General features: G+C 52.2%; 1 protein-coding gene and 1 long non-coding RNA gene across 8 annotated transcripts; one reads left to right on the top strand and one right to left on the bottom strand.

The window, feature by feature from the left end:
* Nucleotides 1-846: 846 nt before the first annotated feature.
* LOC109458518 (uncharacterized) lies at nt 847-8,145 on the bottom strand. The gene is made up of 2 exons (XR_012492353.2): nt 7,906-8,145; nt 847-4,602 (listed from the first exon to the last, which is right to left on the bottom strand). It is a non-coding gene; the product is annotated as an uncharacterized LOC109458518 (long non-coding RNA).
* ETV4 (ETS variant transcription factor 4) lies at nt 6,584-21,058 on the top strand. 7 transcript variants are annotated; one of them, XM_088788946.1, is made up of 13 exons: nt 6,584-6,786; nt 7,297-7,382; nt 7,596-7,689; nt 7,935-7,982; nt 14,561-14,614; nt 15,829-15,955; nt 16,425-16,580; nt 16,809-17,068; nt 18,829-18,903; nt 19,060-19,128; nt 19,304-19,476; nt 19,739-19,840; nt 20,180-21,058. In XM_088788946.1, exons 1-13 carry the CDS (start codon nt 6,741-6,743, stop codon nt 20,402-20,404), a joined length of 1,515 nt encoding a protein of 504 aa, XP_088645072.1. In that variant the 5' UTR covers nt 6,584-6,740; the 3' UTR covers nt 20,405-21,058. The 7 variants fall into 7 exon arrangements, with proteins under 7 accessions (XP_088645072.1, XP_074176778.2, XP_074176775.1 ...); XM_074320674.2 differs by having other exon boundaries at nt 6,593-6,786; nt 7,297-7,407; XM_074320676.2 differs by having other exon boundaries at nt 6,594-6,786; nt 7,297-7,407; nt 16,443-16,580.
* Nucleotides 21,059-21,835: the final 777 nt, after the last annotated feature.

Below are 21,835 nucleotides of genomic sequence, written 5' to 3'. Positions count from 1 at the left end.
AGTGGTTAGAGCACAGTGCTCATAACACCAAGGTCGCCGGGGTTCGATTCCCACATGGGCCAGTGAGCTGCACCCTCCACAACTAGATTGAAAACAACAACTTGATCTGGAGCTGAGATGCGCCCTCCATAACCAGATTGAAGACAACCACTTGACTTGGAGCTGACTGCGCCCTCCACAACAACTAGATTGGAAACAACTTGACTTGGAGCTGAGCTGTGACCCCCCACAACTAGATTGAAAACACGACTTGACATCTTTAGGCTGCTGACCCCTCTGCTGATGGGTCCTGGAAAACCACACTGTTCCCCAATATTCCCCAGTAAAAATTTAAAAAATAAAAATAAATAAAATCTCACCAGATGAGATCCATCCAGAATAAGGATTCAGCCCGGAAAGCCACAGAAGGTCAGAAGGAGGAAACTGGATGGAGAAGTAATTGGTACCAACTGGGAGGTGGGGGGAGGGGCTCCCGAGGCCAAGCCTCTCCCAACAGAGTTTGCTTTGGAGACTGGTGGGGGGGAGGGGAGACATTTAAAGAGAGAGGAGTACACCAGTATGTTTAAGTAGGGACAGAAGGTATAGCCCTGAAGACCCAGCCCCTCACACATCACTGGAACTTCAGGGGTCCCTTCCCTAATCTGAGACTTAGTTCCTTTTCTTTTCTTTTTTTTTTTTAATTTAAATTTTTTTTGAGACTCAGTTTGTCTATAAAATGAAGGGTTTGGCCCAGAAAGATCTCCAGGTGCCTCACAGCTCTAATATTCTCTGATTTGATGGCTGCAGCCTTCTGCAAACGTGCATAAAATAGATTAGTTTTAGCAGTAGTAAAAACAAAACTGAAAATCAGATTTATCATTTTAATTAAATATACTTTACATTCTCAATTTCTAGGGAACAACATGCTCCCCCCCAATCAGTTCTCCTTTTGTGGGAGACATTCATGTCTGATGTGCAATTTAAGAAAATGCTGAACCACCCCCTAAGAAGACACACAATTAACAAGACCCTAACAGGTATTTCTTAACAGGAAATTGGGACTTATAGGGAGAAAAAAGAACATTAAAAAGGAAATGTCAGGGAGGGGAGGGTCAGGTGGGTCAGGATATCAGAGGACTGGGGATCAGGCTGATAAGAACACTTGCTTTGTCCCTACTTGGCTCTCAGAGGTGGATTCCCCTGGAGCTAGGTGGAGCCCTGGAATGAGAATCAGGAGGTAGGAGTTTAGTCCCCTCTCCCACTTCCCCACCCGGGTGACGTAAGGCAAATTGCTCTCCAAATTCTAGAGTGCTCAACTATAAAATGGAACTAAAAGGACCTACTTGGAGGAATGCTGGGAAAATAGAGTAAGATAACATTATCTGAAAAGGCTTAAGAAAACAGTAACGTGTAAAGTGTACGTGCAGACACCATATTTTGGAAACTGCAGTTGAGATCCAGAAGTAGCCTCCATCTGGTTAGGTATTGTGTCCTCTCAGCATGTGTCCCCACAAGATCCTTCCTGTATGCCATGCTCTTCTCCACCCAGGCGTTTGGTCCTCACGGAGTGGGAAGAAACCATTGCCTTCACCCAGGAGGAGAGTCATTTCCTCGGCTCAGGGTTCCATGGCCCCAGATTGTAAATTAATAATTTTGGCTGTAAATTACCAGATAATCTGGGCTGGGGTGCCCAGCAGGATAGGTGAGAATCAACAGGAGAAATAAATCTATAGCAGCAGCTCCCCCAGTCACAGGGAAGCCCTAGAGCCTCAGGCGTAGTCAGGGGTGGGGTGGGGTGCCCGTGACAGACAGGGACAGAGGGGGTTAAAAGTTTCTGTTTGGGGGGAAATTTTTTAGGAATAAAACCAGGAATCCCCACTTCCACCATTCCCCCCAAGAGAGTCCAGGATGAGTCAAGTGCTCAGGCCTCTGCCAGCTATGGGGTTCCCTGCTGCTGCCCTAGTGAGCTGGGGCATCCACTCGATTGCCCATTATTCGTGATGGCAAAAGCAAATATAGACACTCTCAGAGAACTGAGGAGAGACTAAGTGGAATAAGCGGCATTTAATCTTTCAGGAGAGAAATCACCTTCCCGTGGCAGAGCCCCGCCCAGGGGGAGCTGTGGCCTTCATAATTCAAGTCCGCACTTAATTAAAAAAGGGAACATCCTGGACTCTGCCCAACTGGCACGGATTCCATTCCAATCCTTTAGGCTGCTGACATTTGTCCATTTGTCTCTCTTTGACAGAAAGGGGAAAACTTCAAAAGGAAAAATAAAATCTTATATCCTGCAGCTTTCAGAGAGGGCCTGTCCTTGAGCTGGGGCACTTCATCTAAATGCAGAGGGTTGAAATCTGAACCAATAGGGGAAGAGACAAAACAGAACAAGGAAGGTTTTACATTTTGGGGGAGTCCTGAGCTGCTGCAGGCGGCAAATATGAAAAGGTGAACTCACCAGCACCCTCGAAAAATAAAAATTATTTTCCTTGGAGTACCCTTGGTCTCTCTTTGGCCTCCCAGACTCTTTTCCCAGCATTAGGCTCAACCTTCCCTCCTGGGACAATATTCCAGATGAAAGGAGGACACGTTTATTCAGCCTTGTTTAAAAATATTTCCATGCTCTTCACTGGATTTCTGACAAGTTCCTATACAGCTCCCCAAAAGATGACCCCTCAGGAAGAATCCTAAAATCAGGGATTGATTGGGTTGCCCACACATTGGTGTCATTGGGTCTATCGCTTTACTGCTGAGAATTTCACAGCTGTCACCCCAGAGGAGAGTCTTTCCCAGAACCAGAACCTGCCACCTCCGATTCCTGACTGCAGTGGCTCCGTCTGCAGTAGGAGATCCCACGGGAGTCAGGCTGAGGTTATTGTCTCCTCCTGATTCTGCCAAGGACATCCCACCCCTACAACATAAGGGAAAGAGGCCCGGTCTCCACCCAAGGCCTCATCTTTCTGTCTTTTCTCCTGAGACAGTTCTCCTCCACGAGGGTGCCCTCGGGAGTTGAGCAAGTCACCAGCTTTCTGTGTACCTTTCTTTGTTTAACCCAACATGCTCCCGGCCAGCTGCCTGAAGGAAGGGCCACCTTTTCTGTGGGTCTCATGAGAGGTCTCAGGCTAAGTGGAAGGTGGAGAAGAACAAGGGAAGTCATTCTACCTCCTCCCAAGCACACTCTCCAAAAGTGGAGCCTTTCCAATCATTTTTAAGGTAATATATATTTACAAGACCTATGATCTTGTAAAGCCGTCTGTGATAAAAGTCATAGGAGAGTGGTTCTTAACCTGGGGAGGAGGGCTTCATAGACCTGCTCTGTGATGACCCCTGATGGACCCTCTTCCCAGCAAATACACACAGGGACGCACAGACCGATGTAGGCTGTTAGTTTCAGGGGATTGCACATCCATTGTCTCTGGGCTCAGGACCCCGACAGTTTACAGGAAGAAATGTGAAAGTGGGGCTGTGAGACAAGGACAAAAGGAAATCCAAGAGTGGGACTTTTTTTTCTTGGTGGTCCTGACTCACCAGCCCCTGGGAAGACCCCATGTCCTCCACCCTTACCGCTTGACTTTGCTTTCTGGTTCATTCCCCCAGGTAACCACTCCAGTCTGGGAGACACTAAAGGGATGTAGGACATCACTTAACCCCATTTATCTTATCTATCTGGCCTTACCAAGCTGTCGCCCTGCGTTACCCTCTAAGTTCCCTCCTTTAAGCCTCTTGGACTCTCAGTTCTTCCAGACATTAAGCAAGCCAGGCCTTTGAAGACATTTCTGTTCTTCCTTCGTAGTCAGGTTTACAGCCCCCTGCCACTATATTGGAAAGTCTATCTGAAGGCCCGAGGTAAGCCTGCTTCGCTGATGGCTGCTGGACCTCTTAGTCTGATCCAGGTGTCTCAATGGCTTCCTCTCCCTTTTCATCCCAGAAATTCATCCTTCCAGCCTTGGGGTGCCTTGGTACAAGCATCTGCAGATCTAAAACCCACATTTACATTTTATAACTTAGACTCCTGGAAAACTGTTCAGAGTCCAGCTCCAATATGCTAGAGGGAAGGAAGCATTTACTTATTGCAACCCCCACCAAAAGTGTGTTGGGGGATGTCAGGGAGTTGTGTGCGCATCCTCCCTGAAGCTGTGCGTCCAGAAGCGTCCTTAATCTGGGGGTGTCCATGTGTACTCTCTGGCTCAGGTTTGTCCTCCATCCAGCTCGTTATGTGTTCCCTCAAGGTGTAGTCTTTGTGCCTCGTCCGTTTGGGGTGTACTCAGTCTGTTGAGTGAACTCTTGGAGTAGATGTGTGTTTTCAAGGCCTCAGTTTCCTCATTTGTAAAATGGGGACACCTTACAGGACTGCTGTGAAGGCTGCATGAGTTAATACAGGTCCAGTCCTTGCAGCAGCGCATAGCAAGTAAATGTTGGTTAGTGTGGAAATCTCCAGCCGCTTTATTCCTTCTTCTCCACCAACTATCTCGAGCCCTGGAAGAGGCTCAAATGCTCCCTCTGGAGATCTTACTACTCTGAGCCTGGGTGTTATTGAACAGGAGGCCAGGTGACAGCAGTGGTGGCAGCACGGGTGCCTTCTCTCACTCAGCCTGCATGCTGAACAGGAAACAGAGGAGAGGGTCCCTGGATGGGAAATGGGGAAGAGCAGTTACTCTCCAGAGAGCCAGGAGCTCTCCACAAAAAAGTAAAAACTCAGAATTAGGGGCACCCCTAGAGAGCCCCCACCTGGAGTGCCCTCTCAGGGACCTGCCCGAATTTCCTTCATCGTCATTGAGACTGTACCACAACTGCATTCCAGAAGAACCCTCTGTCCTCCTCCCCTGCTTGCCTGGGCCTGGACACACAAGCTCCTCCCTAACCAAACTGGTTCCATCCAGCCTGAATCTGGGATTTGCTTGGGCTTGTCTCTCCTCTCTTGGGCAGGGTTGCTGCGAAGCTCCATTAGTTTTGTCTTTATTGTAACTATTCACCGAATAAGTATTCATGGGACCCTCATAAGTGTGAAGCAGGCTGGGGGAAGAATTACAAAGGCATAAGAGACTTCCTGGGGCCCTGGAGATCTCTATATACATAGGAATTACTATACTACCGGTATGAGGCCTAAAAGACATCCACACCAGAGATATAGGCAAGAATGTTGTGGGACCTTAAGGAACAGATTCAGGCTATCTGGAAGGCTTCCTGGAGGAGACGGGAAGTAGTCATGAGCCTTAAAGAATATTTCAGCAGAGAAGAGAGGAAGTTATTCTCATTTGCCCAAGATGATCTTGTGGAATGAGGTCTAAACAGGTGCTAGAGGTTTGGTATTCTAGTCTCAGCTCTAATATCGACCAACTGAAAGCGCACATGTATCATTTCCTTCTCTGAAGCTTCACTGCCTCACCCATAAAGTGGAGTGGTAGATTACATTGATTTGAAGATAGCTCCTATTGCCCTGGGGTTTGGCCATTCTCTTGTGTTTTATCACAAACAGGCAGGGAGCAAAATCAGGCTCTCTTCGTAGAAGTGCATAGACTGTAGACTCAGAATTGTCTCAGAAAAAAGGCCTGGGGAATTCTGTGTCCTGTGTGTCCCTATGGCTGCAGCCTAACCAGCCCAACTCCCATCAAGTGCTTGTCTTGGTCACTGCTTCCTGCTTGGCACCCAGCACTGTGTCTGGCACAATAAATGTTTATTGAATGAAGTGAATAAATGTAGTGACAGAGACTATGGCCAGCTTTTTTGGCTAGAACTGAAACTAGTCCTGCTCTCAGATCATCAGATCTCTGGGGCCTCCTTAATACCCTATGTTTGTTCTCTGGATAAGAGAAAACATGGCTGAGAGGAATTGTCCTTTCAGAGGTCCAAGCTGGGGGCTCTGGTTTCTGCTGCAATCAGTAGAAAGTGGGTCACAGAACTGCTCTGCAGAGCAGACCCTTGAGGAAAAGCCTGGATTCTGTGCCAGCTTTCATTTATTGAGTGCCTACCATGTATTAGTTGTTGTCACATAGCTTTAATTTATTTAACTGTGGCCTCAAAGGGCTGTTAGAAGAATGTGGGGGATTGGGAGCTGTAAACCCCAGCAGCTAACTGAGTGTTCGTTTTCAATCTATGTAAAATGGAAACAATAGAGCTACTTCGCCAGGTTATGGGAATGAAATAAGCATGTGGAAGAAGAGTGCTTCATAAATGTTAGTTATTAGTGTTCCTCTGGGCACAAGTCCACTCGCCTTCCCCCAGGGCGCACACACAGACGTGTTCACACTCCCATTACATACAGATACACAGAGACGCGTGCAGACGCCAGCCGGCGGAGCTCACCGAGCCTCAGACCCAGGGCCACCGCCGAGCACCGCGGAGAAGCTATCAGGTCCTTGGCCTCCCTCCTTTTCTCTCAGCTCTTTCTGAATGAACTCGGGCCGCGAAGAGTTTATTTTTTTATGAATGGGAGCCCAAGCCGTGAATGAAGTCGGGAGCCAGCCCCTGCGTTCTGATTGGCCCTCGCGGCTGGGAAACTCCGCCCCCCCGGCTTGGCCAAGCGAGTCTCCGGATTGGCGGGCGTGCCCGGCCCTGGGGTTTCATTCACAAAAGTCAATGAAACAAAGGGAACCGGGTGGGGGGGGAGAAAGGGCCGAGGCCGAGGAGGAAATGCACCAATCAGCGGCTCCCCCGGGCTCACAACTGTCCGCGGCGCCCGGAAAACAAGCTGGTGCGCGGGGGACCTGGGGCCGGGGCCGCCTCGCTCCGGCCTAGCCCCGCGGCCCTCGCTGCGGCCCCGGAGCATGCTCGGGACCCCCCGCGGCTCCAGCACTGAAGCCCCGGCCTCAGGTGAGGCTGCGGGAAGGGAAGGGAGGGAGAGTGTTGGTGATTCCTCGCCTCACCTCCAACACACTCCACACTTTCTCACTGCCACCAGCGCAGATTCCAGGGCCGGGGGTGGGAGGTGCTGGGATTCAGGGTTGGAGGGGGCGCGGGAGTTGTGAGCACCCGAATGGTGCGCGCCTCGCCCGTTCCTCAGCGCGCGAGCGCACACACACACACACACACACACACACACACACACACACGTCTTATGTAACCGAGCCTGGGCAGAGCAGGGCTGCAGAAGGCAGCCGAAACGGCGAGTCAGGCTCCCGGGAGCAGGTGGGACCTCCTTTGGCGGGAGGGGAGTGGTGGCGGCGCTCAGCAAGCGGAAACCCCCCCATCGCCTGAGTGAGTCGGAGAAGTTTTGCCGTCGGACCCAGAGCCTGGGGACAGTCCCCTCCCCGCTGCCCTTACCCACCCCCACCCCCTGCCTTCGCAGGACAGTGTACGAACGCAGCCCCCCCCCCCTCCCAGGTCTCTGCCCCCGCGCGGGGCCCGGGCCGTGCGGCCGAAGGGAGCGGCCGGATGGAACGGAGGATGAAAGGCGGATACTTGGACCAGCAAGTGCCCTACACCTTCTGCAGCGTGAGCGCCGCGCCGGTCTCCACGCCCGCCCCCTCCCTGCACCGGGTTCCTACCCGCCCCACAGCCCCTTCTCCGCGGCCCGTTGGGGTCCAGGGTTGCCCGGCCCGAGTCACCCCGGAACCTGAGTCCCACCCCTCCAGACCAGCGGGCCTCAGGGTAACTCCGGGCATTCTTCCCATTCCCCGCAGAAATCGCCCGGAAATGGGAGCTTGCGCGAAGCGCTGATGGTCCCGCAGGGGAAGCTCATGGACCCCGGCTCCCTGCCGCCCCCCGACTCCGAAGGTAAAGAGCCAGAGAGACAAACCGCGACACACACACACACACACACACACACACACACACACACACACACGCCAAGGGCCGATCCGGGAACCCCCTCCCTTTTCCCAATAAGACTCGCCTTCCCAGGGACTCTGATCATTCTGGGCCCCTAACCCCAAGGGCGGGGGGTGTCACCGGGCTCGCTGGGGCTCTCTCTCACCATCACGTCCACCTCACCTTCTCCAATTCCATTATTCACCCCTCAGATCTCTTCCAGGATCTAAGTCACTTCCAGGAGACCTGGCTCGCTGAAGGTGAGTAGTTTTGTGACCTTTTCTATTGAGGTGGGGGTGCTCTCTACCCCAGCATTCCAACTTAGCCCACTTCCTCTCTCCCAGGCCTGAAGCAGCTCTCCAAAGGCCCCTCCCCAAGTCCCCGGCCTCTCTCCTCTCCCCAGCGCCCAGTGTGGACACTTATATTGATATTTATTTTCTCTGCCCTGAGCCAGGCTTGTGTAACTAGGCCTGGGGATGAATCAGACCATTGTGCGGGGTATTTGCTTATTTGAATGGAACTTGGCCCCAGGCCCGTTTTCCTGGTTGAAATTTTCATTTGCAAAGTTTGTTTGGCAGCAGCCACCAGGCCGAGGTGTATGTCGGGGTGTATGGGGTAGGGGGTGGGGGGGTGAGGAACAGGAGGATGAGGAGAAAGAGCAATTAATTTGTTACCTGTCTTCAAGAGTTGCCAAAACATTGATTTTTACCCCCTTGGTTTCTCTTCCCAACTCCCAGTGCCAAACAAGTTACTGTCTGAGCCAAAAGAACAACAAACGTTTAATTAATTCTTTTCGCAGCACTGTGGCAAAGAGGGTTTAGCCCGCCTCCCCCCCAATAGCCTTGATTGTAATTCTGATGGAACTGATCCCTCCTCCTTTCCTCCTGAAATCCTGCACCCCAGGCAAATTTCCCCTCTTGTTTGCCTTGAGGTTAGCTGTAGCTGCGAGCTGGCTGGGGTGGGGTCAGTAGCTGGGCCTTGGGTCGGTGGAGAAGTGTATTCTGGGGGTCTCCTGGTTGGATTCACTGGTGTGTTTTGGTGGAGCCTGAGGGTGTCGCTGGTGGGGCTATAGGTAGGAGACAAATGGTGTTTAGACAGCCTCTGAGAGGGAAGGGTTAACACCCCCATCTTAGGGTCCCTTTATTTTAACACTCTGAAAACCAAGAAACCACAACACTAGCAACACCTTTAGGGAGGCTTTTCTCTTCCTTAGGATCTCCACAGTTCTCACCTCTGTATCCTTGGTGATTTTTTTAAGCTCCAATCCAGCTCGTCTGAAACCCTCTATAAAAGACTGGGGTAGAAGAGAAAGACCCCTAACTAGTCCTTGGAGTGAGACTAGATCTCTCTTGACCACTGTGAGATAGATAGATAGATAGATAGATAGATAGATAGATAGATAGATAGATAGATAGATAGATAGACAGACAGAATGACTATTTAGCATAGAACAAGCACTCCAGACATTTTGTGGATTTCATGGCTGACCAGCTGCATGAGTGCTGAAGGGGTCTTCGGAGTTCTGGGGGTATTGTGCACATCTTTCCAATTCTGCAAACCCTGAGTGCCTAGCCCTGAGTTACAGGCAGAGCTATGCCCAGTTTGCCCATCCTCCTGAGGTTCCGGAGCTGGGCTGGAGCTGAAGAACGCAGAGGTGTCAGTTTCCGTGGTCTCTCAAAGACTTCCTTTCCCAACGCCTGATTTCTGTCTGGCTCACCAGGCTCCTTGTCTGTCAGCTGAGAGTCCCTGGGCTCCCCACAGTGGGCAGCTCCCAGGGCTGTGATCTAGGGGTGCGCTCAGAGGTTGGCATTTTGGCTGCAGCTGGTCCATTTGTGCCTGGGTTGGGAATGGGAAGGGGAGGAAAACAGCCTCATTTCCTCTCAACCTTGGAAGCCCCACCCCTTGGCGGTGGGGGGTCTAGAGATTGTACTGGTGTCTATCTGTGTGTCAGTGTGACAGCGAGTGTGTATGTGTGTGTATGTTTCATGCTGCTGCCCTGGGAGTCTCTGTACATTTAAATCCAGTGGGTGGGGAGGTGGGGGGTGGGGATCGAAAGGCGGAGTGTGTGGGGGGGGGGCGCTGGGATCTCCTTGGTTCCCTCTCCTTCCTTCTGAGGGAGCAGCTCAGGTTCCCAGCTGGCAATGGACGGCCAGGCCTGAGGGGGGGATGCTGAGGCCGCTCGCTCCTTCTCACTCTCTCTGCGGAGACAGATGCAGCTGCCGGGGCCCTGTCCCCCTGCACCATCCCAGCACCACCCCAGCCTCCTCTCCTGCCTCTTCCCACCAGGTCAGTGACCCCTGCAGCCCAGGGGGAGCTTTGGGGTGGCAGGGAGGGGCTAGCTCCTTTGGAAACTTGCCAGTGGTGGGGTATGCGTCAGTAGGGATGGGGACCAGAGACCAACTGCCCTCTTCCAGCTTGATTTCTTCCTAAATCCCCAGTCTGGAGAGAAGCAGGTCCTTGTAGTGTGGGTGGGACTGAAGAATTTGGGGGATGCCCAGATTAGATCCGGCTGATGTGGCTGTGGGTTCACAGTCTGGTGTCTGGGTATCATTGGGGGTCAGTGTGAGTGGGGCTCTGTAGAGACAGCTCCGATATCTTAGGGGTTGGGGTTTTTCTAGACAGATGAAGATGAGGGGGGATGAAGTGAGGCTAAGAGGGCGTGTCTGGTTTGGGGGTGCCTAGGATCTGTTGAGTTACTGGAGAAAGGATCAGGCTGCTGTAGGGAAACCCAGGCTTAGGTAGGCTAAACCCAAACTGTGCCCGGTTGTGGTAAAAGGTGCTGCTTCTGGTCTAGGGTTCCATTCCTGGCTTGTCGGAACCCTCAGGGACAATGGCTTTGGTCTATTTGTAGTAAGGAACATTGACTCTGGGCCATGTATGTCCTTTGTGTGAGGCTGGAGTCTGTGGAGTCTCAAAAGCTCTGCAGATAGGTTGCAGGGGTCCTTGAGCCCTCTGACATTGTGGGAAATTTTGAAGGTGTACCATACACAAAGGAATATGGATTTTCTAGGAATAGAAGAATGATCCATTGCTTTTATGAGATTCTCAAAGGAATGGGTCTGTGTTCCCCTTTTCATAAGAACCATTGCTCCCCAATCCTCTAAGGTCTCTAGTCCCCTTTCCCTTTGGTTTCCCCCATCATCTTTGTAAGTCCAGAAGGAGACCCCATGTGTGAAGGGTGTGTTTGGAGGATGTTTCTCTCATGTGCTGCCGTGAAGTAAAAGGAATCAGGGTGAGTGTGAATTGTGTGTATGCACATTGGTGCCTCAGCTTGTCTGTGGGGAGAGACGGGGTTAATCCCCTCCCCCAGTCTTTCTTAGCTACAATGCCTCCTTCTACATCTTTCTGTCCCCTCCACAGATAGAGAACCGGTTCCTTCCAGTACAGAGGCTGCCAGAGTGGGGTCAGGGTAAGGGTGAGAGCTGAGGCCAGTGGTGACACAATGATGCAGAAGCTCAGGAGAATGTCTCCCCATCTCTCTACTGGGACCCCTTCAGAGGCCCCTTCACCCTGCGATTGGACCCTAGGAAGGGGAGAAGGATATAGGGCCTATATGGTATAGGTGGGTAGCTAATCTGGGGTATGCGTCAGTAGGGGTGGGCTTAGCTGCCTCGCTGGTTTAACCTCCCCATTCTCCTGGAGCCCAGCTTGGGAGGCCCCCCCCCCCAAGCACTTCCTCCTGTTGGAGGGACGTTCCCTACAATTCTCTTTGGGCATTATGCTGGCTTGGCACTTCTCATCCCTCTTTAGTCACCTGCAATGTCCCCAGGCAGATAAACTCAACCTTAGTGCCAGGATGGAGTTGGGGGAAGACACTGGCACTCAGGCTTGGCAGCCAAACCTCAGCCAAGTCAACAAATAAAGAGAGTGGTGTACACTCAAGACCAAACATGGTCATCAGAAATGTGCCTGCTCTCCAGGAACGTGAGGCAGTGTTACTGTTCCTATTTCTATCTTTGTTAACATTCTCTGAGTAACTGAGGCTCTGTCCTGCCCCTTTCGGAGAAGCCAGCGTTCTGGGGAAGAACCAACCAGGGATTGGGGTTCATACCACAGCCCATTTTTGCCTCTTCTGATTTCTCCTGGCTCAGGAAAAAGTGGCACCACCTCTTCTGGGGTGTGGTCTGTGTGCTGGGGGTGGCCTCCTCTGGGACTGCTGGGGGGTGGGTGTCTGGTTAAACCTGAAGCCCAGGCAACGGCAAGATGACCCCTAGGGCTCTTTAACATCATGTGACGCCAGTGATGCCAGTAGGAGATGCCCTCAGCCCATTACCTCAGTGGAAAGCTGCAGTTAATGAAGCCCCAGAGGGGGCCCAGGTGCGTCACCCTCCCCCATGATCTGCACATAGCCTCACTCCCCCACCCCCGCTCTGGGGACCCTCCTTGCCTCAGTAACAGGGAGAGAAATGTTCCTCCGCCCCCTGGCCAGCAGGGATGAGCTTGGGCCTTGCTTCCCTGGGCAGTGAGCAGGTTTTGCGACCTGCCCTTTATCCAGTGTTTCCCAAACCTGCCTATTGTTAAGGGCCTCCAGGGGCGCTTGCTAAAAATAAAAATGCCTGGGCCCCACTGGTGGCCTATGCAATGAGACTGGGGTGGGGGGAGGCCTGGGAATCCATGTTTTTAACAGTGCCCCCAAATTCTTGACTCAGGCCAGTTTAGGAATGGTTGCCTTTGTGCGCTGGTGGCGCTCCTGAAAAAAAAAAAGTGTGCTGCCTGTGTGTTTTTGTTTGTTTTGGCCAAGAGATTTCATGTCCGACTGATTTATTTGATCATTCTAGACTTGTTTTCTGCTGACGTTTCGTAAGCTCTTCTTTAGCTGCTGGTGGCTTTTGATTCTTAACCCCCTCCAACCAGTCTCTCTGTCAAGAAGTCAACTATCTATAAATGTGTATTTTAGAACACTTGTTATCTCTGATACTTAAAGCAAGTTGATGGAGTATCTTCCTACCATGGCCTAAAGTATTCCTTGTGAGATGGGTTCCCCCCAGAGCACCTGCCTCTAATTTACCTGGTTGTGGAGAGGGAGGGGAAGCCCTCAGGTTGAGGGACAGGCTGGCTGGTTAAGATCTCTTTAGTTCTTGCTCCCCAGCCCACCGTGCTGGTTCCCACAAGCCTGAGGACGGGTCATTGTATGTGTATTCATGGAGCCAACAAATAACGCATTGTGTATTCTGAGCCAGATATTCTGAGCCAGACCCCGTTCTGGGATGCTGGGGCATTAGATGAACAAGACTGATAAAGCCCCTGCCTTCAGCAAGCTTAATTTTCTGGTAGAGGAGATGGACAATAAACACGTAAACGTAAATTAATAAGTTCAGGTAGCCCTAAGTGCTGAAGAAAAAAATAATAAAACAGGGATGCGAGAGAGAGGGCTGGGAGGGACCGCTCGGGTTTGCGTGGTTAGAGAAGGCCTCTGAGGAGGTGACCAAGTTAGCGAAGATGGAAGTGGCCAGAGAAAAACAGGCAGGCAAAGATCTGGGGAAGAGAGATCAAGCTGATCGGCTTTGAGGACTCAAAAGGAGACCAGACCACTAGAGGGTAAAAGGCAAGGGGAGGCAGATCAGAGAGGTAAGCAAGGCCAGACCATGCGGGGCCTTGGAGGCCGAGTGGAAGAGTTTGGGGTTCATGCTGTAAGCAAGGGAGAGAAGGGATCGGACTTCTATTGTAAAAAGATCACTGACCGTTCTGTGGAGAACAACTAACTATAGGAAGTGAGAGGAGAAGTAGGGAGTTCTGACCAGAGGCTATGGCTGAAATCCAAGGAAGAAATGATGGAACCCTTGCTCAGGAGAGAAGCAGTAGAGAGTGGGGTGTGTACTTGTACAGGCCAGGATGAGTGGGGTGTTCTGCAGCGGTCTCCTCAAATCCCTGGCCCTTACCAGCCAGCCGTTCCCAACTCGAGTCATTTTACCCATCAGCTACCCCATTGTCCCATCTGAGAGCTGTCTCCAGGGAACAAGAGACCAATCTCCTTGGTATCTACCCTCCCCCTTCCGGCTGTGATCGCTATTCTTGAGAGAGGGGCAAAAGTGGGCAGTCTCTGGGGTCAGGGGAAGTACTCAGCTGCATACCTACCTGAAGGAGTGTTTGAGGCCATGACAAAAACTAGAAATCAAAGCCCGGATATCCAGGCTGGAAGCCATGGATGAATTGCTGTTCTATTTTAGTTTTGCTGCCTAATCCCCAAACCCAGCGTCACCCAGACGGCACCGTGGGAGTGCACCTCAGACCTCTGTGCTTGGGAAGCCCTCCTCTCCAAGCTGCACATCAAAGGACACTGACCTGCCAGTGTCCCCAGCCTCCTCCTCTCCCTTTGTCATTCTCTTCTGAACCACCCTCTTTCCACCATTCCATCTCCTTTCCCAGGCTCTAGATGTCTAGATTTCACCCCGAGGTTGTATGAAATGCAGATTCCTGGGCTCAGCCCAAGATTCAGAATCTCCCCACATGATTCTAAGTCCACAGGATCTCATTCCTTTTAATGCCTGCCCCATCTCAGACATGACTCTGCTGTAAGCTTTGAGAGACCTTTGTAAACTCTGAGGGGCAGGGCTATCTTCACGTCAGAAAAAAATGGAGGGAATAAAGACAAAGCATCTAGGAAAAGACTCTGGAATCTGTTCAGACAGGTTCCAAGAACTTGCAGCCTTCCCTCCAGGGTCTTAATGGAGCCCAGAAATGGCGGGCACTAGGACCCGGGGTGGAGTTGCCTTCAGTCCTAGGAAGACTGTTCTCTCTTTCTGGCGGGTGCTAGTCTGCAGGGCTACTATAATGGTGTCTCCCAGGGGTTGCCATCCAGGGCCCCCACCCCAGACTCACCTCTGACCTCTCTCTGCAGCTCAGGTACCAGATAGTGATGAGCAGTTTGTTCCTGATTTCCATTCAGAAAACTGTGAGTAGAGGGCCCTGGGTAGAGGGAATGGGGAGTGAGGGAGGGCAGGAAATGAGTCATAGGGATAGGGAATCACAAAAGATCAACTTGTTCTCTCCTAAAGAAAAGGGTAAAGGGCAGGGCTCCCCATTCTTGGGTTTGGACTCAAAGACCAAGACAGTAACTGGGAGCTGAAAACCTCCGTTCAAATCTGGGCTTGCTCCATGCTAGCTGTGTGACCTTGGAACAGACATTTGTCTCTGATCCTCCATTGCCTCATTTCTGAAATGAGGGGTATGGACAAGTTCAGCAGGGTCCAATTCTACCATTCTGGTACTTTTATGCAACTTGGGGGCTATTTTGCCCCCCAGGAGACATGTGGCAATGTCTGGAGACATTTTTGGTTGAAGGTGGGTGCTGTCTAGTGGGTAGAGGCCAGGGACGCTGCCAAACGCCCGGCAAAGCTCAGAACAGCCTCCCTACAACAAAAAATTATCTGGCCCAAACGTCAGTAGTGCTGCTGTTGAGATACCCTGCTTTAATGTCAGATACTTTACTTACTCTCAACTGTCTTCACCAATGAAATGACACAGGACACAAATAATCGAAAACAGCAGGTATCGGAATGGTGGATTGCAGGCCATTGACTTGACTACAGTAAGACAGAATCTCACACTCACCAACTTGGAACCAACTCTTTGCTGCTCAGCCTAGTGGCTGGAGTTTTCAGCCCCAGCAGGAGCCACAGGAAAGGCCAATGTTCTTCACAGATAATTAGGAGCATGTGTATAATGTTAGTCAGCTGACTTTGCAAGCGGGCTAATATCCAACGTTAACCAGAAAAAGAAAGATTCTTTATAGCCCCAAATAAGAAAACATTTCTCTTCCTTGGAATTTTCCAGGGCACTCAGGAAAACCACAGGCCCTAGGTTGGAGGTGCTCACTCCTCCAAAAGTGTTTTTGGGGTGTTGGTGTTGCATTAAATGTTCAACTTTAGACCGTTCCTTTGGTTAATATTGGACATTAGCCTGATGTATAAAACTAGACATAATGTAAATAGCCAAACTGTTCTTAAAAGTGTCTGACTACAACTCTCTGAAAACTGAGATCCAGAGAGGGGATGAGGCTATACCGGTGACCCCAGCTGGTTCTCAGAGAGCAGAAGGTGCTGGAAGCTCTTACTGCGTCCTCTGTGACACTCTGTGGCCCTGCTCTGCCTCCTCCCACCCCCACAGTAGCTTTCCACAGCCCCACCACCAGGATCAAGAAGGAGCCCCAGAGTCCCCGCACAGACCCGGCCCTGTCCTGCAGCAGGAAGCCGCCACTCCCCTACCACCATGGCGAGCAGTGCCTTTATTCCAGGTGAGCTCTGCTGAAGGGTAGTCTGGAGGAGGGAGTGAGGCACCTAGGAGCAGAGGCCATGGTTGAGATGCAAATTAGACAACAGAAAGGATTTCCGAGCTCCTGTAAGGGAACAGTACAGCTCAGGATTTCCTCTGAGTAGTCAGGATGGAAAACACAGCAGGGGGTTCACGGGATGTATGTGAAGGCCAGGGCAGAGTCTGTTTCCCCTGGAGAAACCACTCTCCCGCCCAACCCTGCGGCTCTGGGCTGGTTGAGGTGTTCTCAAGATTACACCCAGTTTTAGCATTTATGAAAGGAGAAAAAGTTCATTTGGGGCTGAATCTGGTCCATGCCATTCCTTTCCTGGAATCCTGTCCTCTCCTCCCATAATCCCTGTGCCCTCACTTCCCTGGGGATGGATGAAGGGTTCAAAGATGCTTGCCCCACTTTTCTGCCCCCTCATCCCTGTCTCCTCCCTCAACTCCAGTGCCTATGACCCCCCTAGACAAATCGCCATCAAGTCCCCTGGTGCCCCTGGACAGTCGCCCCTGCAGCCCTTTCCCCGGGCAGAACAACGGAGTTTCCTGAGATCCTCCAGCACCTCTCAGCCCCACCCTGGCCATGGGTACCTCGGGGAGCATAGGTAAGGAGACACCCGCTAACCCCCAGACTTGTAGACCCAGGTCTCAGCTGTTTTTCCTCAATCCCAGAGTATTGTCCACCTGCCCTTAAGAGACCTGGGGTGGGGAAGGTAGGGGGAAGGGATATTGACACAACACCCACTAGAACCCACTCTGCAAGCTCTGGGAGTGGCAGGCACAGGAGCGCTTAACCTAACATTCTCTCCTCTTCTCCATCCAACCACATCCAGCTCTGTCTTCCAGCAGCCCTTGGATATTTGTCACTCCTTCACGTCCTCTCAGGGAGGGGGCCGGGAACCCCTCCCAGCCCCCTACCAACACCAGCTGTCGGAGCCCTGCCCACCCTACCCCCAGCAGAGCTTCAAGCAGGAATATCTTGACCCCCTGTATGAACAGCTGGCCGTGGGCCAGGGTGGGGTCAATGGGCACAGGTACCCAGGGGCGGGGGTGGTGATCAAACAGGAGCAGACAGACTTCGCCTATGACTCAGGTAAGAGATGCTGGGGGGTGAGGGAGTTTGGGTGGAATTGCTGGTGGAGTGGCATGGGATCAACCCCCGAGAGTCCTCCCATAAGTTTTTTCCCTCCCTATCTGTTTACCAGTTCAGACCTCCAACCCATTCATCCATTTTTTTCATAGATTCAAAAGAATTGTCATTTTTTTTCAATCAGTAAACTTATATTCAGATAAAAGATAAATGCAATGTAGGTCCTTGCCCTCAGGTAGCATGTAACTTAATAGGAAAGTTAAGGCATTTCTATTTCTATTTAGCAAGTGTTTGGGCTTTTAATTACCTACTGAGAACAAAGTACTGCGCCAGGCGCGGGAGTGTGGGGAGTTGAAGGATACAAAGATCAATAGAATGTATCCTTGTTCCCTGTCCCCACAGAAGCTTAAAAATACAAAGGGATTTGAATGAAGAGAACCATGAACTTCAACTAGCCAGGCTCATTGTTCGCAACTGGGACTCAGGGTTAATAGGTGTTTTCCACCTGTTCTAGCCTCCAGGTTGATGGATGACCCACAATTCTGGCCAGAGCTGGGCACCCCAAGTAGGGACTGCTATATATTCTAGTTCCGCCTGTTGTTGACCGGAGAGAGATGCACTCAGCCATAGTCATAGATAGCTGTAATTCAAAGCCCCAAACGCAGAGGGAGGCCCCAGAGAACTCTGACTTGGTAACATTGCTACCATCCCCAAATTTGAGTTTATCTGCAAACTTGCATGTGAAAAATAAGCAATTAGAATAGGCTCAGAGCTGGCCAGAGCTTTCGAATTTCCCTTATCCTGATGCCCAGTCTTTCAGGGGCAGGGGCATGAGCGACCACCTCCCCACCCCACCCCCGGGCTGCCCCAGTGAGAACCAGAAGAGTGCGCCTCTCCTCAAACCCGGGGCATAAGCTTGAGCCAGGTCCGGGCAGAGAGATGCAGGAAAGAGGGAGCCGCTCTTGCTGCCGACCTTCAAAGGATGTAGACCGGAGGAGATCGTGTTACTTGCCCTTGAACTCCTGTCCCTCCCCCTTCAGCTTCCTCTGAATGGAGTCAGGAATTCCATTCACAAAATGGAGGCATGAATGAGCCCACCCTCCCGCCTCCTTCCTGAGGTGTCGGGTTTCACCGTCTCATTCATAGGTGGGAGTGGAGGGGGAGGGCGGGAAGGGGCTGGAACTTGAATGGGTGGCTTCACACCACCGCCTCCAGGTGGAGTGGGGAGGTTTCAATCCTATGGAACGGAATCAAATGGAGTGGAATGTGCTGTCTGACCTGAAAAAACAGCCCGATGCCCACTGCCTCTTCCCCAGATACAGATACGTGCAGATTCCTCCCCACCACCCTCCCTCACACACTCCTTCACATATAAACTGGGCAGGGAACCTGACCTGCTGACCGGAGGTTAGCCCATTCCAAGAGAGTCTTAGACATGGACACTGTAGCCTTTCCCCGGAGGTTCATCTCTACCCCTCCCTCCTGCCGCTAAACTCACAGGAAACAGCTGCTCCCTGGAATCCTGGGCCTTCTGGAACAGCTTTGCCCAGCCCCAGTTGCTGCCATCCCTGACCTCTGGGCCAGCCCTCACTGAGGGGTTCCAGCCTCACAGCCCCTCTGGGTGAACTTCCCCTGGGATTGGTGGTAGGCAGGCATCTAGGAACAGAACCAGAACAGGCGGGCAGGAAGTTCTTCAGTGTTTGTAGGCCTGCTGCCCCCGCCTCTACCCTACAACATCACCCTTTCTCTTTCTCCACCCCCAGATGTCCCTGGGTGTGCGTCAATGTACCTTCACACAGAGGGTTTCCCTGGGCCCTCTCCAGGTGACGGGACCATTGGTAAGGCAGCCCCCTCCTCCCAACCAAGCCCTCCACGATGGAGGAGGGAGTCCTGCTGCCTGCCTTGGGGGAGGGTCTGTTTCAAGGACTCCCTCTGGACTCGAGGATCTCATCAGTGAGCCCTCAGTTCTGATGATCCCCAACTTCCTCCTCAAGGCTATGGCTATGAGAAACCTGTGCGACCGTTCCCAGATGATGTCTGCGTCGTCCCTGAGAAATTTGAAGGTCAGAGAAGTGACTTCATGAGAGGGTCAGGGTCTTCTCCATGCCCTCTGACTGTATCCACCCAGGAATTACATGACATTTCATGAGAAAGAGCATGGACAGACCCCTGGGAGAGGGGGTTGATTGGGGGACTAGAAGGCACAAACTCTCCACTCCTGTTTCCTGTGTTCCCCAGGAGACATCAAGCAGGAAGGAGTTGGCACATTCCGAGAGGGACCGCCCTACCAGCGCCGGGGTGCCTTGCAGTTGTGGCAGTTTCTGGTGGCCCTGCTGGATGACCCAACAAATGCCCACTTCATTGCCTGGACCGGCCGGGGGATGGAGTTCAAACTAATTGAGCCCGAAGAGGTGGGCCTCTCAGATGTCCCCACCTCTCCTAACAGCTTTGGGGGCTGGAGATGAGAGAACCCAGGAACAGGTGGCATGTGCCCTCACCATTATTGCTTTACCTAAGCTGAATTCTTGCCAGACTTGGGTCTGGGCTGGTGCTTAGTTGCAGGACCAGCTTAGCCTTTTGCACTAAAAATCCCAAGTGCTCTTTCTGACTTGACCCCCTTTATCCTCTGCTGAACTAGCATCGCCATCCCAAAACTGTCTTCTATCCCCCCAGGTCGCCAGGCTCTGGGGTATCCAGAAGAACCGGCCAGCCATGAATTACGACAAACTGAGCCGCTCACTCCGATATTATTATGAGAAAGGCATCATGCAGAAGGTCAGGAACTAAAGGTCCAGGGACAGGGAAGGGGGCGGCAGCAGTGGCTGTGGGAAGGTGATGGGGGTAGGAGAGCATTCTCAGTGAGTCTGTAGGAGCGGATAATGAACCAGTCAGAAGGGACAAGAAATTGTGGACAATCCTGATATTTCCCTCTCCTCAAAAAGTGCTAAACAGTAACTGAGAAGCCACAAGTATGGAGACAGTGAGATTAGAGGCGAACAAGAATGGTGAAGGGAGGTACCTGCATGGGAGAGAAATGGACCCCACGCCATCTGCCTGGACCCTACAATGACCTGGAGGGAGAGCTAGGCTAACCCAGTCCCTCTCTTCCCACAGGTGGCTGGCGAACGTTACGTGTACAAGTTCGTGTGCGAGCCTGAGGCCCTCTTCTCTCTGGCCTTCCCAGACAATCAGCGTCCAGCTCTCAAAGCCGAGTTTGACCGGCCAGTCAGTGAGGAGGACACAGTCCCTTTGTCCCACTTGGACGAGAGCCCGGCCTACCTGCCAGAGCTGGCTGGCCCTGCCCAACCCTTTGGCCCCAAGGGTGGCTACTCCTACTAGCCCCTAGCAGCTGCTCCCTTGCTGCCGGGGTGCTGCCCTATGTATATATCGATGAATCTGGTGTTGGGGAAACCCTCACTCTGAAACCCACAGATGTCTTTGGAGCAGATCCCCACTGGCCCATCAGTCGCCCTGCCCAGACTCTGAGCTGCTCACCAGAGCCAATGGGAAGGAAAAGTGGAGACACTGCAAGTGCAAAGGTGGAATCTCGGGAACTCCTGGGGTTTTACCTCTGGTCTCTTCCTAGGTCATGCTTAGACACCCACGCCCCACTCCCTCTCCCCTATCACAAGAACAAGAGTTTGTTCTGCTCTGGGGGACAGAGAAGGAGCGTCCCCACTTTATCCTGGTGGAGAGGGATGCATTGAGCTCAGATCTCCCACTGTTGGGGGACAGAAGCCTGGATCCTGCACTCCACTCCAAGCTGTGGCCCTGGAGGGTCCTGCTTGTTAGTTCTTGGTGCTCTGCGTTTCCAGAGGCAGGGGGAAGCTGGAGGGAGAAACCTGGGATGGGGTAGGGGTTGCTGGTAGAGACAGGAAGGGCTGGGTTCCTGCTCCAAGGGCCCTTTGCTCTGCCTTCTCCTAGGCCCAGGCCTGGGATATCACCTCCACCGTGTCTGCCAGACCCTAATAAAAGCCCTTGCTTCTTCTATAAGTTCTCCTGTGTCCTCTTTGCTGCTATGGGTGAAGGACCTGGGGTGGAAAAAGCTCAGCCTTGCAGCAGACAACCAGAGTTTGGGGCCTGACCCTGACCCTGACCCTTAACTTCCCGTATGTTTTGGGGGAAAAGTTTACCTTTTTCCTCTGAAAAATGAGCTCATGGGCTCAGTGATACCTGCTCTTTCCCCCCTTCACGATTATTATGAGGATCCTGAAATAATGGATGTGGTACTTTGTAATCTGGCCCTGTGCCCCTTGGCCATCTCCCTGCGTGGGGTTGGGGGGGGTAGGTAGGGCTACTGAGCTTGAGGCCTTCGGAGCTAGTTCAGGCAGGGTTTGGCCTGTGGTTTGTGATGACAGTTGCTCCCATGAGCCACGGCACCCCAACTGTGTGTCCCCCCTCCTGCTGTGGCTCCATGTTGTTTCTGCGGAAGTTGGAAACAATTTTGTGGAGAAGATCTGGAGAATGGGAAAAGAAAGGCACCCAGGCAAGAGGGTGCAGGGAGAGGCTGGAGAAAGCCCTGGGTTCTAGCCAGTTTAGGAAAAGGACACTAGATCTTCAGGGGAAAGGGGAGTGGGGACCTGTGGATTCTCCTTGCCTAAATCTGGGGGAGACCAGACCCTGGGGCCAAGTTTCCTGGGGGGTGGGCAGGAAAGGCAAGGCTGAAAAAGTGACAGTGTGGCTGAGCAAGTATGACGGGTAGTTGTGGATATAAGAGAGCAGAAGGAGCAGCGAGAGACCCAGCCACTGTGTAAACAGCTTCCCAGAAGC

Source organism: Rhinolophus sinicus, chromosome 12, assembly GCF_057876585.1.
Source record: "Rhinolophus sinicus isolate RSI-liver-muscle chromosome 12, RSI-T2T, whole genome shotgun sequence".
In the NCBI taxonomy this organism is placed as follows: domain Eukaryota; kingdom Metazoa; phylum Chordata; class Mammalia; order Chiroptera; family Rhinolophidae; genus Rhinolophus; species Rhinolophus sinicus.
Note: the sequence above shows the minus strand (reverse complement) of the source record. Positions and strands in the feature narration are given on the sequence as shown.